Genomic DNA, 13,384 nt, shown 5'->3' on the forward strand with positions numbered 1-13,384 from the left:
CTTGCCCTCACAGTTCCTCCCTGCGGGACCTCCCTTTTCACTCCCCGACATTAGTTTATGAAATCTCAAGTGCTGTGGCCTGTTCAGCACTAGGCTATTTGGCAATTGTAAAACAGTTTTGTCAACAGTCATACATGTTGACACACTTCTAAATTCCCTGGTACTGCTAACCTGTCACTGCCATTGGCACAGGCTCAGGGTTGGGGTCTTTTTTTAAACACACAAATTGAAATAGGACTTTAAGGCTCATATTATCACAATACAGCCTGCAGGAACACTAATGCAGGACACTTGCCTTTTATTCTCAGAGCTGTGGCTGAAGTCCAGAAGTGCACACCCAGTCATACTTTGTACAAATAAAGGCCCATTCTTCCACAATCCAACCACAATCTTGAGTTTCCACTTGATTTAGTTCAGCCTAAGCTTTACAAGAGCAGAATCTGATATCATCTCCTACCATTGATAACTTTCTGTTGAAAGAACTGTTTGAACTTGGTTATTAAATCTGTCAAACATTCTCCAGGACCAGTTACTATTGCTACAGTGCTTCCTGCAGCCAGCTTGCAAAAAATTGCTTGTAGCCCTTCTGTTTTAGGCATGCAGTTGTCGTGAAAACACACGCAGCATACTTTTGGGTCAGGTCAGCAGAAGCTTTTATTCAAAAGAAACTACAGCTGTAGGGGGGATTCCAAAGTGACATGGATTTCCCAAGCACTTGGAAGGGGTCCCCCCCCAAGAGCAAAATCAGGAGGCTTATATACTTTAACAGTTGCTTACAACTCATGTGATCATATAGTGAAATTAGCATGAAAAGCAGCTATAATATTACTTCATTATTTCTTTGCTGTAATCAGGATGGGAACTAATGGGGGAGGCGAGGTTAGTTCACAAACCTCCTTCTTGCACCTGGAAATCAGATTTGTACATACTTTTTTGCTATCTTCAAGGCCGCGGTGAGCGAAGCAGTTGCAGAGGAGTTACAAAGAACAAACACTTTCTCTTATCTGTTCTACTATACAGAGCCAGCAATTCTCCACAAAGCGGTTATGTCATCTTATAACTAAAATAATCAAAGTTTAAGGCATATATTTTTTCTGATTCCACAAAGTCCAGTGCGACTTTCCAAGTTTAAAGAGCCTGTCTGGCTAAAAAATACCATTTGGAATAGCAGTAAACAGGCTCTTTCCAGAAAGGAAGCAAAAGCTGGCCAGTGGTACAACCTGGGAAGAACTGCCTAATCAACTAGAGCAGACAGCGCCTGCCTTGCAGTTCATCTTAAAATTTTCTTGGGGTTTCAGCACAAATAGCCCCACTCCCACCTTTTACCTCTTACTAAAGTCCATTTTTACCCAGCTCTCAAACACGACTTGCTGGAGTAAGAACTGCACCAAGCTGGTTATACTGTACATTTAGTTCTGTTCAAAGAATTACCATAGCCCACATTTAGATCCAAGTTGGTCTAAGAGTTTGACACAAGCATCAACTCAGTTGAACACATACTGTTAAATAACTGGAGCCAGGCTTCTAGAACTGCCTTGAAAAGACTTTTCCTTGCATACAAAAGCAGAAGGAATGTTGGAGATGACAAGGGGCGGCGATTCAAAATAGCTGACAAACACTCAACATACTGACGGATCGATCGATTCCTCTGCTTAATCCTTGCTGACAAAGACAATCTCTAGTTACACAACAGTGTAAAACACTGTATAGCCTGTACTGCCTCTGCAAAGCTTACATCAGGAAACGAGTAAGTTCTTCAGTGACCCTTAAGATGGTCAATATTCATGCAAGATTTAGAAACCACTGTCTTAGATATGCTAAACCATTAGTTTCCAGTATATGCTCTTCTAGTACCACTATTCTTCACTTCCACTAGGTCTAGAAAAGCTGAGCCTTGTAACATGGTTCTGCTCTGCAGCATAAACCAAAAAGATACCTTCTTTTCCAAAAGCTGTGCAGCCTGACTGTCTTCTAGGTCTTAGAGAATATCTATGGCCTATGATAAATGTACTTCTAGTTTCTCCTATTAGCTCTGCAGAACTAAATCGAATGAGCTGAATTGTTTGCTGGCTCATTTAGCAGCACTGAGATTAAAGCCTTGCAGGGAAGTTGCTTGGAAGATTTCTTTCCTTCAGTATGAAGAAGCTGATCTTGCATCACTGAATGAACATGGAAATCCAGTGCTCACTTTTAAACCAGAAACTAGAAGGAACAGATTTTTGCTGTTTTGTTTATCATGCACTGCTGTGGGCTCTACAGTTATTTCACCTACTTTCACTTTCATTTTGGGGTCATTCCCCCACATTCTCCTACATATGGTACATGACAGGAGTGCAGCTGTCCACCCAGCTGCAGAAACCAGAAACAAGAAATTTTGGCTGGAAGAGTACTACAAGGATACAGCCAAGAAAGCAGGGACTTTGGCATGCATTCAAGGGCAAACTCCTATTTGCTTGCAATAATAGTATGCCAAATACCTGTTTGAAGAAAATTTCTCCAGTTCTCCAAAATCTGCAGCATTCTGCTTTATAAAACAGGCCTCACCTGAATCTCATAAAAAAATTCAGGACCTTAAATTAAGGGATATGTATTTTCTTGGGTTTTTCTTTGTTTTTTTGCTTCATTGGGGGTTTTGTTTGTTTTTTGATTGTGACCTAACAAGTTCCCAGATGACAGGGGTGGTCAGGCACAGGCGACTGGTAGGGGGGGCACATGCCCCGCCTGAGATTGGCCCTCAACTTGGTACCGCGCAGGATGGAGCAACTTTTTTGCTGCGTAGGCCAGTGGCGTGTTGGGGGGAGAGCACTAAGCTGCGGCACAGAAGTATATGAGTGGATATGGGGCTTTTGGCCCGCCCACAAATTGTCCCCCATCCCCCCCCACCCCAGACTCAGGAGGCACCAGTCACCCCTACATTCAGGAATACATGCATATGTAACGTGCTGTCAGGATGAACACACACACACAAAAATCCTTCAATAAAAGCTACATTACTCTAAAATTGATGCCTTTGGTTGCTTCATAACAACATTTCTTTGCCTATATAAAACCTGAAGGCATAAGAATGTTACTTCAGCTCTTTTCAGCAGTCTCTGAAAACTCAGTTTGGGAAATTAGGAGCAAATTATTTATATTAATAAAAGCAAATGACACAAATCTATAGGTTTTCTCTTGCTAGTTTACATATTCTCTTAACTCTTGAGTAAGGGCCAATTGTGTCATCAAAAATGAAATCCCAGAGAACTCGAACCCAAGACTGGTGCTGAGGAAGGTTGTCATAGTATTCTGCTGCGATCTTCTTCACCTGAAAAGAAAAAGAAACCCATTTAGCCAAGCATTGTCAAGGCCAGTTTTGTTTTCTAGGTCAGTTTATGCTTTACTTCCTTGTAGCTTTAAAAACAGCCTGAAAGACTTACTGTAGCACAGATCAAACTCCATCAGATCAAGACCTGCTGCGGTACTGAGAGCTGTTGCATTTTAGATAGCTAGTTCTTGTAGCAAAAAGTGCCAAGCAGAAGTTCCAGCTTTGCCTTCTTTTACTCAACATGTACACATACAGTATTTTGCCCACTTCAACTCCAAAGCACTCTGGCTACACACTTGATTGCACTAACAAAACCAAATATTTCAACTGCAATATCTAACAGGACCATTTCACAGATTCACTATTTAAGGGTTACTATGAATGTCAAACCTAGTTTAGTTTTCTTGTGTACGTGGACTTTATCGAGAACCAAAATAGTTTTGGTAAAAATTCAGGTCCATCTGAATCCAGCTGGAGCTTTGTTAGCTGTGTTGTGTCCCCAACGGGCTGATCCAGCTCCATCCTCAGAACTTTGAAGAACCTAAATCTGATCGTTGGATTTTGACTCCCGACATTCAGCAGCCCCAACCTAGGATTTTCGGAGAAGGGAAGAGAGGGTCTCTGAATTGTCCTAATTTACCCAGAAGTAACAAGTACTAGCTGAAGCCAGGGACAAACAGGTAAGCCTGTGGCACGTTAGGATGCCCCAGTTTAAAACTTGGAATTCATGATGCAATCCCTCCCAAATTATCTAGCCCTGCCCTAACAATGGCAAGTTTACCGCCCCATAGATCAGAGCCAAGCTTGTTGTGCTTCCGGATGCCTATGTTGTCACTGCAGAGCCTACTCATTTCTCATGCTTTCAAATGCCCAGCCTGCTTCATTTTACTGACAGTCAGGCTAGTTGCTCCAAATTTATTCCTCAGGATGTGCTTGTCCATATCTCAAATACCACCACAATAGTTACAAGTTCAGGTACTGTCACCTCACTTTAGTGACTGCACAAACCAGTGCAGAAGTGACCAAATACAGTAGCTGCAGCCATCTCCCCATCAGTACCATTACTGGGCATGCAGCAAAAATGCTGACTAATCTCAGATCCCTAATTAAGCTTCTCTCTGCTCTCCCACAGCTCTACAAAGTGATTAGTAAAAGGCCATGTAGGCTGCCCTCCTTATTCACAGCTTAATTTACAGGTTTGGGAATGCAAAAAAACCCCAACTAACTAAAACAATAGTCAGATTAAACCTTAATGGTTTTAGCAGGGAGATGGAAAAAAGATAGATAGTAGCTATCTGTGATTACAGTAGTGTTCTAAAATCCTCCTGAATCTAAGTTGTGTGCTGTCTTCTACTTTATCCTACCCCTACCACTTGAACAGAAATCTGTGATAATCAGCTAGATCACTTTCAGCTACCTGCTGTACTATACTCCTTGTGCGCACCTACACATGCAAATGCTCCAGGGTGGGTTTACTCTAGAGCAATTTACTCCAGAGTAAACCCAGCCCAGGCAGGTGTCTACACATGCAGGAAAGCAGGAACAGATTCTCCTGCTTTCAGTTGGCTCCTTCCCCCACTGGCGCTGCATGTAGCCGCCAGGGGGAGCTGTAGCCCAGGGGCTGGTAGGAAGCACCGGGCAAGGAGACATCCATCTCCTAGAAGGGGCTGGGAGATTGCTCCCTGCCCTTGGGAGCTGCCTGCTGCTGGGGCAGGCTCTGGTGCTAGAGCCTGGGTGTGGACAATGTTCCCCTGCCCCAGCAGCAGGGAGCTCCCAGCCCCTGGTCTGCATTTGCAGAGTGGGGACTGGGGGCGCCCTGCTGCCAGGGCAAGGGGACATTGTCCACACCCAGGCTCTAGTGGCAGGCAGCTCCCAGGGGCAGGGAGCAATCTCCCGCCCCCTGCTGCCCAGCTGACGGGGAGCAAATTTGCTCCTGATTGGCCGTCTACACTTGCCATAGTGCACAGTAATTACTCAAGTAAATTTGCTAATTGTATTTACAGATAGCAAATTTACTCATGATTACAGCAAATTTCTGCGCAGTAAGCATCTGCACATGTATATGGCGACACATACTGTGCAGTAATTTGCGCTAATCTCGAATAAAGCATCTCATGTAGATGCATCCCTTAGGTACATTCAGGAAACAGTTAAAAAAGTCATCTGGTGTGTCATCTGTCATTCTAAAACTAGAACTCCACCTTCTAGGCAAACAAAAGCCATAGTGTCTCAGGAAGAACAACAGATCAAAAAACAAGTTTCCTTTCAGCCAATTATTCACTTCCAATTAAAAAGCAAACACCCAAAGATTGTAAAAGCTAGCTAAGTTGAGAGCAATAAGATTTCCCCCCACCTTCATTAAACTATGACGCCTATGGCTCATGGGAAGCATGACTAATTTGTATGCAGCTTTTTGACCTTCAATTTAAAGAAAAACAAAAAAACAAAAACAACCCCTCCAACCTAAGAACCTCAGGTGGAGTTAAAATGTAAACCCATATCAGCTGCAGCTGGCTGCACTATAAATTCCTTCAACTTCCTGTTTTATACATCCCCTTTTGACAATGTCTTGCACACTTTATGGTACACAGGGAATTACTTTTTTTATACCAACTTCTGGTTATGCAGCTTTTTATCCATAAGGGGTTGAAAAAGTAAACCCTAGCACTCAGATACCCTAGCACTTCTGCAAGAACTTGGATTGCCTCAGCTCTTTGGGTTTAGATAGAGAAACTCTGCTAGAACAGGCTCTGCACCAACACTGTACACCAGGCTTGTCCAACATACGGCCCGTGGCCTGCCATATGGCCCGCCAAGCCATTTTATCTGGCCCGCAGCGGTGGCAGTGCTGCCACCGCAGAGCACAGGACCACGGTGGCCGTGGTGTGGAGCCACCACGGCGGTGCGGAGCGCAGAGCTGCAGCGGCGCAGAGTGTGGAGCCGCCGCTGCAGAGCATGGAGCCACGGCAGTGGCAGTGGGGCTGCAGCGGCGGAGCTGCAGTGGCAGTGGCAAAGCCGCGGCGAGGCAGGCAGGGTGGGGCCACAGCGAGGCGGGCAGGAGTGTCCCACAGGCCCCAGCCAGCAGGGAGGGGAGGGGACCTGCTTACCCCCGCGGGGCCCGAGGGAGCGGCCCCGCGCAGGAGGGTAAGCAGCGGCCGCCGACACTGCTGGCCTGCGTCTGCCTCATCACCCACCCACTTCAAGCCAGCCCCGCTGCCCTTCCCTGCCCTGCTTGGCCCCACAGCAAGGCGGCGCCTGCTCCCCCGGCCAGTCTCCCCCTGGGCGCTGTGGCTCTCCAGGCCCGGTCACGAGGCCCCAAGGGGGCCGCTTCTCATGTGCTGCTGGGACAGGAGGAGGAGCCCGGCTGGGTCTGCACTGGCCAGCAGAAGAGGCGGCGGAGCCATGTGCCGCTTGGGACGGGACGAGCCTGCACCGGTCAGTCCCGAGCAGCACACGGCTCCATCCCCGCTTCTGCCCTGGCCGGTCAAGCCCTGGCCAGCCTCCTCCCGTCCCCAGCAGCACATGGGAAGCTGGCTTCAGCTAGCTGCACGCTGCTTTTCCTGGCTGGTGTCGACCGAGTTCTGCCCAGGCGGGTCCTGCAGCACCATGTCAACCCAGGCATGGCACCAGCAGGCCAGGCGGGCCCCAGGTTAACCCTGGCCTGGCCCCATGGCTTCTCAGCACCAGGTCAACCCAGTTGTAGCCAAGCGGCTCCTGCAGCACCATGTCAATCCGGGCATGCATGCCATGTCAACCCCTGAGACTTCACTGGTGTCAAAGGTCACGTGACATCACTTCCTGATATGATACCACTTCCTGTGACGTCTTTGAATATGGCTCGCCAGCCCACTGGGTGATAAAAAGTTTGTGATCCGGCCCCACATTCAAAAAGGTTAGACACCCTGCTGTACACTAATCCTTGCCTCCAGGAGCTCACAATTTAATGAGAGAAGTGATGGGATCTGGATGTTTCATTAGGGCACAAGGGTTTTTACACTGTGCCTTCTACTTTCCTGCTCATCAGTCAGGAAAGAGTTCTTACTATTTAGCAGGGGTTCAGGTTGTAGCCGTGTTGGTCTAAGGACATAGGCAGACAAGGTTCCTTGGGTGAATTTGATATCTTTTATTAGACCAACCCAGATGGTTGGAGAATAGTTATTAAGCAAGCTTTCGGGTTCAAACACCCTTCGTCAGGCTAAGGAAGCTTCAGCAGTTGGTGTGTGCTCTTCCTGGATGGAATGAAGAGACTCTTCATTCCATCCAGGAAGAGCACACACCAACTGCTGAAGCTTCCTTAGCCTGACGAAGGGTGTTTGAACCCAAAAGCTTGAACCTGTGCTGGCTTTGATATAAAAGATATCAAATTCACCCAAGGAACCTTGTCTACTATTTAGCAGACACAGATAAAGATTCATGTTGTTCAGGAAAAGGATGATGGGAACTTGCGGGGATATGGATTTAGTTCACAAGCTTTCTGTGATCTTAGCCTCAAATAGCATAATTCCTCTGTTACATGACTTCTGCTCCCCTCATGAAACAGGGATTATTTTCCCACCACGTCTATTCAAGTTGTGAGCTCCTGGCAACAAGGACTAGTGCCTGCTATGCTTGCGCAGAGCCTGCTCTAGCAGCTTCTAATTCTGGTGCCCAAATACTATGACAATAAATGTTTAATTATGTTTGCAAGACGCTTTCAGAAAGTATTTGATCATCTAAAATGTGGTCGTTACCTAGCTAAAACAGCAAGCACACAACAACTTATGGGGTATCAGCAATACATTCACTACAGGAAACTAGAGAATTTAAGGTTTTTTTGTTGGGTTTTTTTTAAAGGAGACTTTGTAAGTGGTCACAGGACATTGGTTTGTGTCATCTGAGAAGCCATCCCCAGCAGAACAGTTCTCATTCCTCCTTCCCCCTAACACCAAGGCTGGAATTCACTGAGGAAGCAGAAGGGTACTGCCAACTGCCTCACCCTTACACCACCTGCAACACTGGAATTATCCCTCCTCAGCATCCAAAGGGGAGAATGGGTACAAGCTATGAAAGGGCCCTGAGCTCCTCTTCAAACTGGCCTCCACCCCTACATTTTCTCTCCACCCCTACATTGCCAGACCTCTACATGGGGCCGAAGTTAATGCAACTTCCTTCTCCAGATAGCTCAGGCCTGATCTACACTAGACACAACCAGTGTGCTAAGAACAGTAGTGCTGTCCTGCACTGTGAAGACTACCTTGGTGCAGGAGCAGCACTAATACATTTAAAGCAAAGTAGCTATCTGTCCTACTCTAATGGGGCCATTGATTCAGGGAGGCTTTTACAATGCAGATGTTTCTTACTGGGTCATCCAGATTGTTGATGCTTGGGTCCCCAGAACTTTGCTTGTTCTGCTTTCTATCCAGCATGTAGAGGCTATAAACAAATATGTTCCATGTCCTAAATGTATATTTTGATGTCTTGGTTTCCCCGCTGTGCCACCTCACAGAAACTATATGGAAGTTTTATCCTGCATACTAAAACCAGCAACATTCTTTACAGTCTTGCTTTGTTGATGAGATTACCAGGAAGAAATCCAACATCAAGTCACGTAGTGTGTTTAGCTGTATAGTCTAACAGGATCACAAAACACAAACTGTGTACCCTAATCTCCTGGATGCACAGGACAGTCAGGCTGACTGGAGAGATGATGACACATTTACACCTGTATTAAAATCAATGCACAAAGCTACCTTTAAGTCACAATGCACAGAAGGAACTATTATTAAATCTCTCCACTAGGTGGCAGATGAGCAGGTAATAGCCTCGGTCTTTCTCAAACGATCTTACTGCCCTGGAATAAGCTGCAGGCAGACAGTACGTTGTAAATCATAACCTAGCCATATGTTAAAGCAATTCATGGTGTCTTAAAACAAGGAATAAGCCACAAAGTTATGCCACAAAAACCGTACAACTTTGTGGCTGGTTCCTATGATGCCATCAATTGAGTGCGCAGCCAGGAGTGCCCCATAGCTTGGAGCCCTGTCGGCTGATCTAGGCTCCCAGCCTCAGAGGCATGTCATGCGCCTTTGAGGTGAGGATCTCACAGCTGACAGGGTTCCTGGCTGCAGGGATGCACCATGAGCTTCTGCGGCTGGGAGCCCACAGCCGATGGAGCCTGCAGCTGCAAGAGCACGTGAGGTGCCTGTATGTTTGGCAGAGTCCTACATATACTGGCCAATAGTGCCCCATTTGTCTGTATCCATCTGATGTTAGTCTTGAATTGTTTGTAAGCTCCTGGGGGCAAGGGCATTCTCTTTGGTTGTTTGCACAGTGCCTGGCATAGGGGGGCAGGTAGCTGACTGGAGCTCCTAGATACCACTGAAATTCCAGCCCCTTACTACAGGTATATTCACTGTCTTCTAGACTATCTGCACTGTAGAAATCCCTGTGTGCTAGAGCCTATCTAAACATTAAGATGATAAAAGTTCTTGCCATAAGAAAAAGTCTAAGAATAAAAAGAGGGGATGATGGCATTAATCCGAAGAACATTTACAGGCTACCTACATGTGCGTTAATGGCTCCAAGTACTTACTTCATTAAAAAAAATTAAGTGATTGAAAAGTTAACACTGGCTCTCATGAGTTAACCTGTGTTTTAAACAAACACAGCCACAATAGATCTTCAGGGTAGCCAGTTTATGTCTGGTTTTATACCCTGCTACATCCTTCCCTCCCACAAGTTTAATAACTAACTACTTTGCCTTGGGTAATACTCAGTGTAACAATAGTTCTTTTATTCTGTTTGTAGAGAAGATTTCCACTATAGTTAATGCATTTTCACAAGGGTGTGCAATTCTACAGATAAACAAAATGTACCCTTTACCCCTGTTTAAAATCTGAGAATGAAGTTTGTGCAAAAGTAAAGCCTAATAACAAGCATCACATTGATCTTTAAAACTAATACTTTGAAACACCATGGTATTAATTTCATGGTATACAAGGTAAGAGGTAACTTGCATCTTATTGGTAAAGGAGACCCATGCAGCTTACATTTAATGGCTACCAGGTTACAGCATGACCCAGTGTTTCCTGTTTCTGTTCTGTAATCTTTCAAGGATCAGACTAATGCATATTTTTCCAGCAGCAAATACAATGCTGGGACAGTTTGTATGAGCCATCTGTAGCGGCAGGCAAGACCAAGCATCTGATAAACAAGTGGATGTATGGTTCAAAGTCCAATTATTCTCTCATTCTGCCACCACCCCTTTAATACCAGCCAGCCTGCTTTGTGTGAACCAGGCCAACATGGCCATACAATGCTCCCCTGTTACTATAGCATACTATATGGCCCCTAATTCTTACTACAGCTCCCAAGAACAGGTGCAGTCTCCAGTACTAGATACAGTGCACTGCATTTTCATTAGGTTTTGATCTGTGGATATCATGGTTTTTTTTCCCCATGAGCGAGTGCCTTTTACATGAAAAATAGTAATATGTCATACCAGCATCTCTGTGCACCTATGTACCAGCTGATGACTTGCTCCAATACATTCTTCCATAGATTCTGTTCTGTCCAGTCACATAACTAGTCAGGAGCAGAACTTACCTGCTTGAAACAGGTTGGCAAGGGAATGAGGGAAACAGGGGCAAGGGAATGAGATTACGTGTTGTCCTATTACCTACAAATAGGCAGGCTGCATCTCAAAGCTCACCTTGAGATTGGGATTCCCTAAACAATGTAAGCTCTTTGCTTCCTTATTCTTACCGTTGTGCCACTTGTGCAATGAAGCTAGTTGGGAAGAATTTTTTCTGTCCCTTGTAAAAATAAAAAATAAAAAATTATGAATGGGACTGTTTTCTGCAAAATTTGATCTTCAGCTTTTGGGGGGGTTGGCAACAATTTTTTCTATTTTGAGATTTTGCAAAAATTTCTACCTCTGTGAGCAGTTTTCTATCAAAAGCACTGACAAAAAATTCAGCTGAGTCCACTGTGCAAAAGCTTGACAATTTCTCTAGTCCTTAGTAGAGGCAGATAGACAAGGAGACTAACCTCAGATCCACAGACGTATGTAGTCTGTGCATCGTGACCAGCAGGTGGAACACTTCCAAGCACCTTCATGAGGTTCAACTAGCTCTTCCCTACCATCCTTGTCAAAGCATCCTTGCCAAGGGGGTGAACTAATAGCTCCCAAAGCCCATGGAAACTGATCAGGGGATGGGGAAGCTCCTCTCTCATTCACACCTGCCTAACAGCATCACCAGCTTTAGCAACCAGCTAAGTACACTTTTGTTCAAACTCATGCGCATGCTTCATGAAGCATGGCAGAGTGACCTCTAATAAAGGAAGACCAAGAGCATGTTGGGGCAGATGAGGAAGACCAACTAAAAAGTAACACCTTCACTACTCTCACTTACAGCAGTACTGAAAGGGTTTGCATTGATGCAGTGTAAGGGGAGGCATTTACCAGGCTTGCTCAGAGGCTTTTGCACTCAATAGTCATGGAAATATTTGTGAAGCATCAGAAGCTCTTGGATGACTGTGAAGCATTTGCAGACAATTCAGGTAATTGAACCAGTAGGCAAAACCCCATGCGTACAGTAAGTACAATCTATTCTACATCAACCCACCTCTTCTTAAATGGTTCTTTTAGAATGCCCAGTGTTAATCCATTAAATCAGGAACTGCTAGACACTTATACACAAGAAATCAAATCCCTGCATGGCCAGAACTTTATTTCCAGAACATGAGACACAAAACAAGCCCAATTTTTCAGAAGGCAAATGCTCAGCACTTTTAGCAATCAAGTCCTTTGCATATGTTAAATTTTAGAGGCCTCAAAAAATAAAATACTCAGCAGCCACTGCTGGTCTGTCTCTCCAAACTTAGTTGTAAACTTAGTGTGCTTCAAAGCTGAGCCTATGTCCTCCTAGGTTTTGCACACCAGCAAATACACAAGATCACACTTCAAACTCTCTCTGATCACTAGACAAGTTTAATTGGATACATTTTATGTAAACAAGATGGTGGCAAGCAACCAACTCAGACCTATAAACTAAAAAGATATTCTTGTTTTTCCTCCCAGCTATTCAACTATTCACACATAGGTTAAGAACAGCCGGTGGCATTATTTTTATACTAAATGTAAATAAAACCAACTAGCCCCTTTCACCTGGTATATCAACTATGATATTGCATTGCAAAGTTACTTGTCATATTGAATGAAATAGTTTGAATGTTTGTAATGGTTGCCCATTAGCCAGTTTCAGGAAGAAGATAAGGTTTATCTCCTTATCTAGTTCATTGTTTTGGACTACGTGCGAAAAGGTCCTGACTTTGCTTAAAGTTTTAACTCTTGAATTTTATCTTTAGAAGTCTTTTACAAAAAGAACCTGAAATTGATCCTTTAGCAAATATCCTGAGTTCCGAGAGATCAAACCCTAGAGCCTTTTGATCAAATTGGTAAGAAAAGGTCACTTGCAGTGGTATGGAAGTTCCCCAAAAGTAATTTAAAATGATTAACAAAAGAAACTAATTACTAAGCAAAAGAATCTGTTGAGTAAGATCCGAGCCCAAATTTGGGGGTAATGACAGGTTTGAGTAGGAGTGGCCCAAGACGGCAGCTCACTCAATAAAAACTGTAACTTACTGTCCCAATTTGGAGGTGACTATACTTGCAGAACAACGAAGGAAGAATCGCAAGTGTAGGCCAGATCAGACTGATCACCTGAACCAACCTCTCCGTGAACACGAATCTCTTAGTTCACGCTGAAGCTGCAGAGCGCCCGAAAGGGACTGAAAGAAGGGGACTTAGTCCTATCAGTATTGAGGCCAGCCTATTGAATTGTATTGCTGAGGTGAGCCCATTGAACCGTACTACTGAGGCCAACCCATTAAATTGTACTACTGAGGAATGAAACCATATTTAGGTGTTTGGCTTCTCGGAATTGTAGGACTGTAAGTATATTATGAAAATAACAGTATTGTGTCAAATTTAACTTTTAGTTGTAATTGTAGTTGTTTTTGTAATACTAATTCTTATAGCATTGTTTGGGAAGGAAGTGCATTCAGAGCATTGTTTCTGATATATGTAATTATTGTGTT

The 13,384-nt window shown here is 44.5% G+C and overlaps 1 protein-coding gene across 1 annotated transcript in view; it reads right to left on the reverse strand.

The window, feature by feature from the left end:
* Positions 1-993: 993 nt before the first annotated feature.
* DEGS2 (delta 4-desaturase, sphingolipid 2) overlaps positions 994-13,384 on the reverse strand; it is a 15,489-nt gene continuing 3,098 nt past the window's right edge. The window contains exon 2 of the mRNA XM_025191184.1: positions 994-3,304. Coding sequence (XP_025046969.1) covers positions 3,158-3,304 — 147 coding nt within the window. The 3' untranslated portion in view covers positions 994-3,157. The remainder of the gene's footprint in view (positions 3,305-13,384) is intronic.

The sequence above is a fragment of the Alligator sinensis genome, unplaced genomic scaffold (genome assembly GCF_000455745.1).
Source record: "Alligator sinensis unplaced genomic scaffold, ASM45574v1 scaffold1385_1, whole genome shotgun sequence".
NCBI classification, from domain to species: Eukaryota; Metazoa; Chordata; order Crocodylia; family Alligatoridae; genus Alligator; species Alligator sinensis.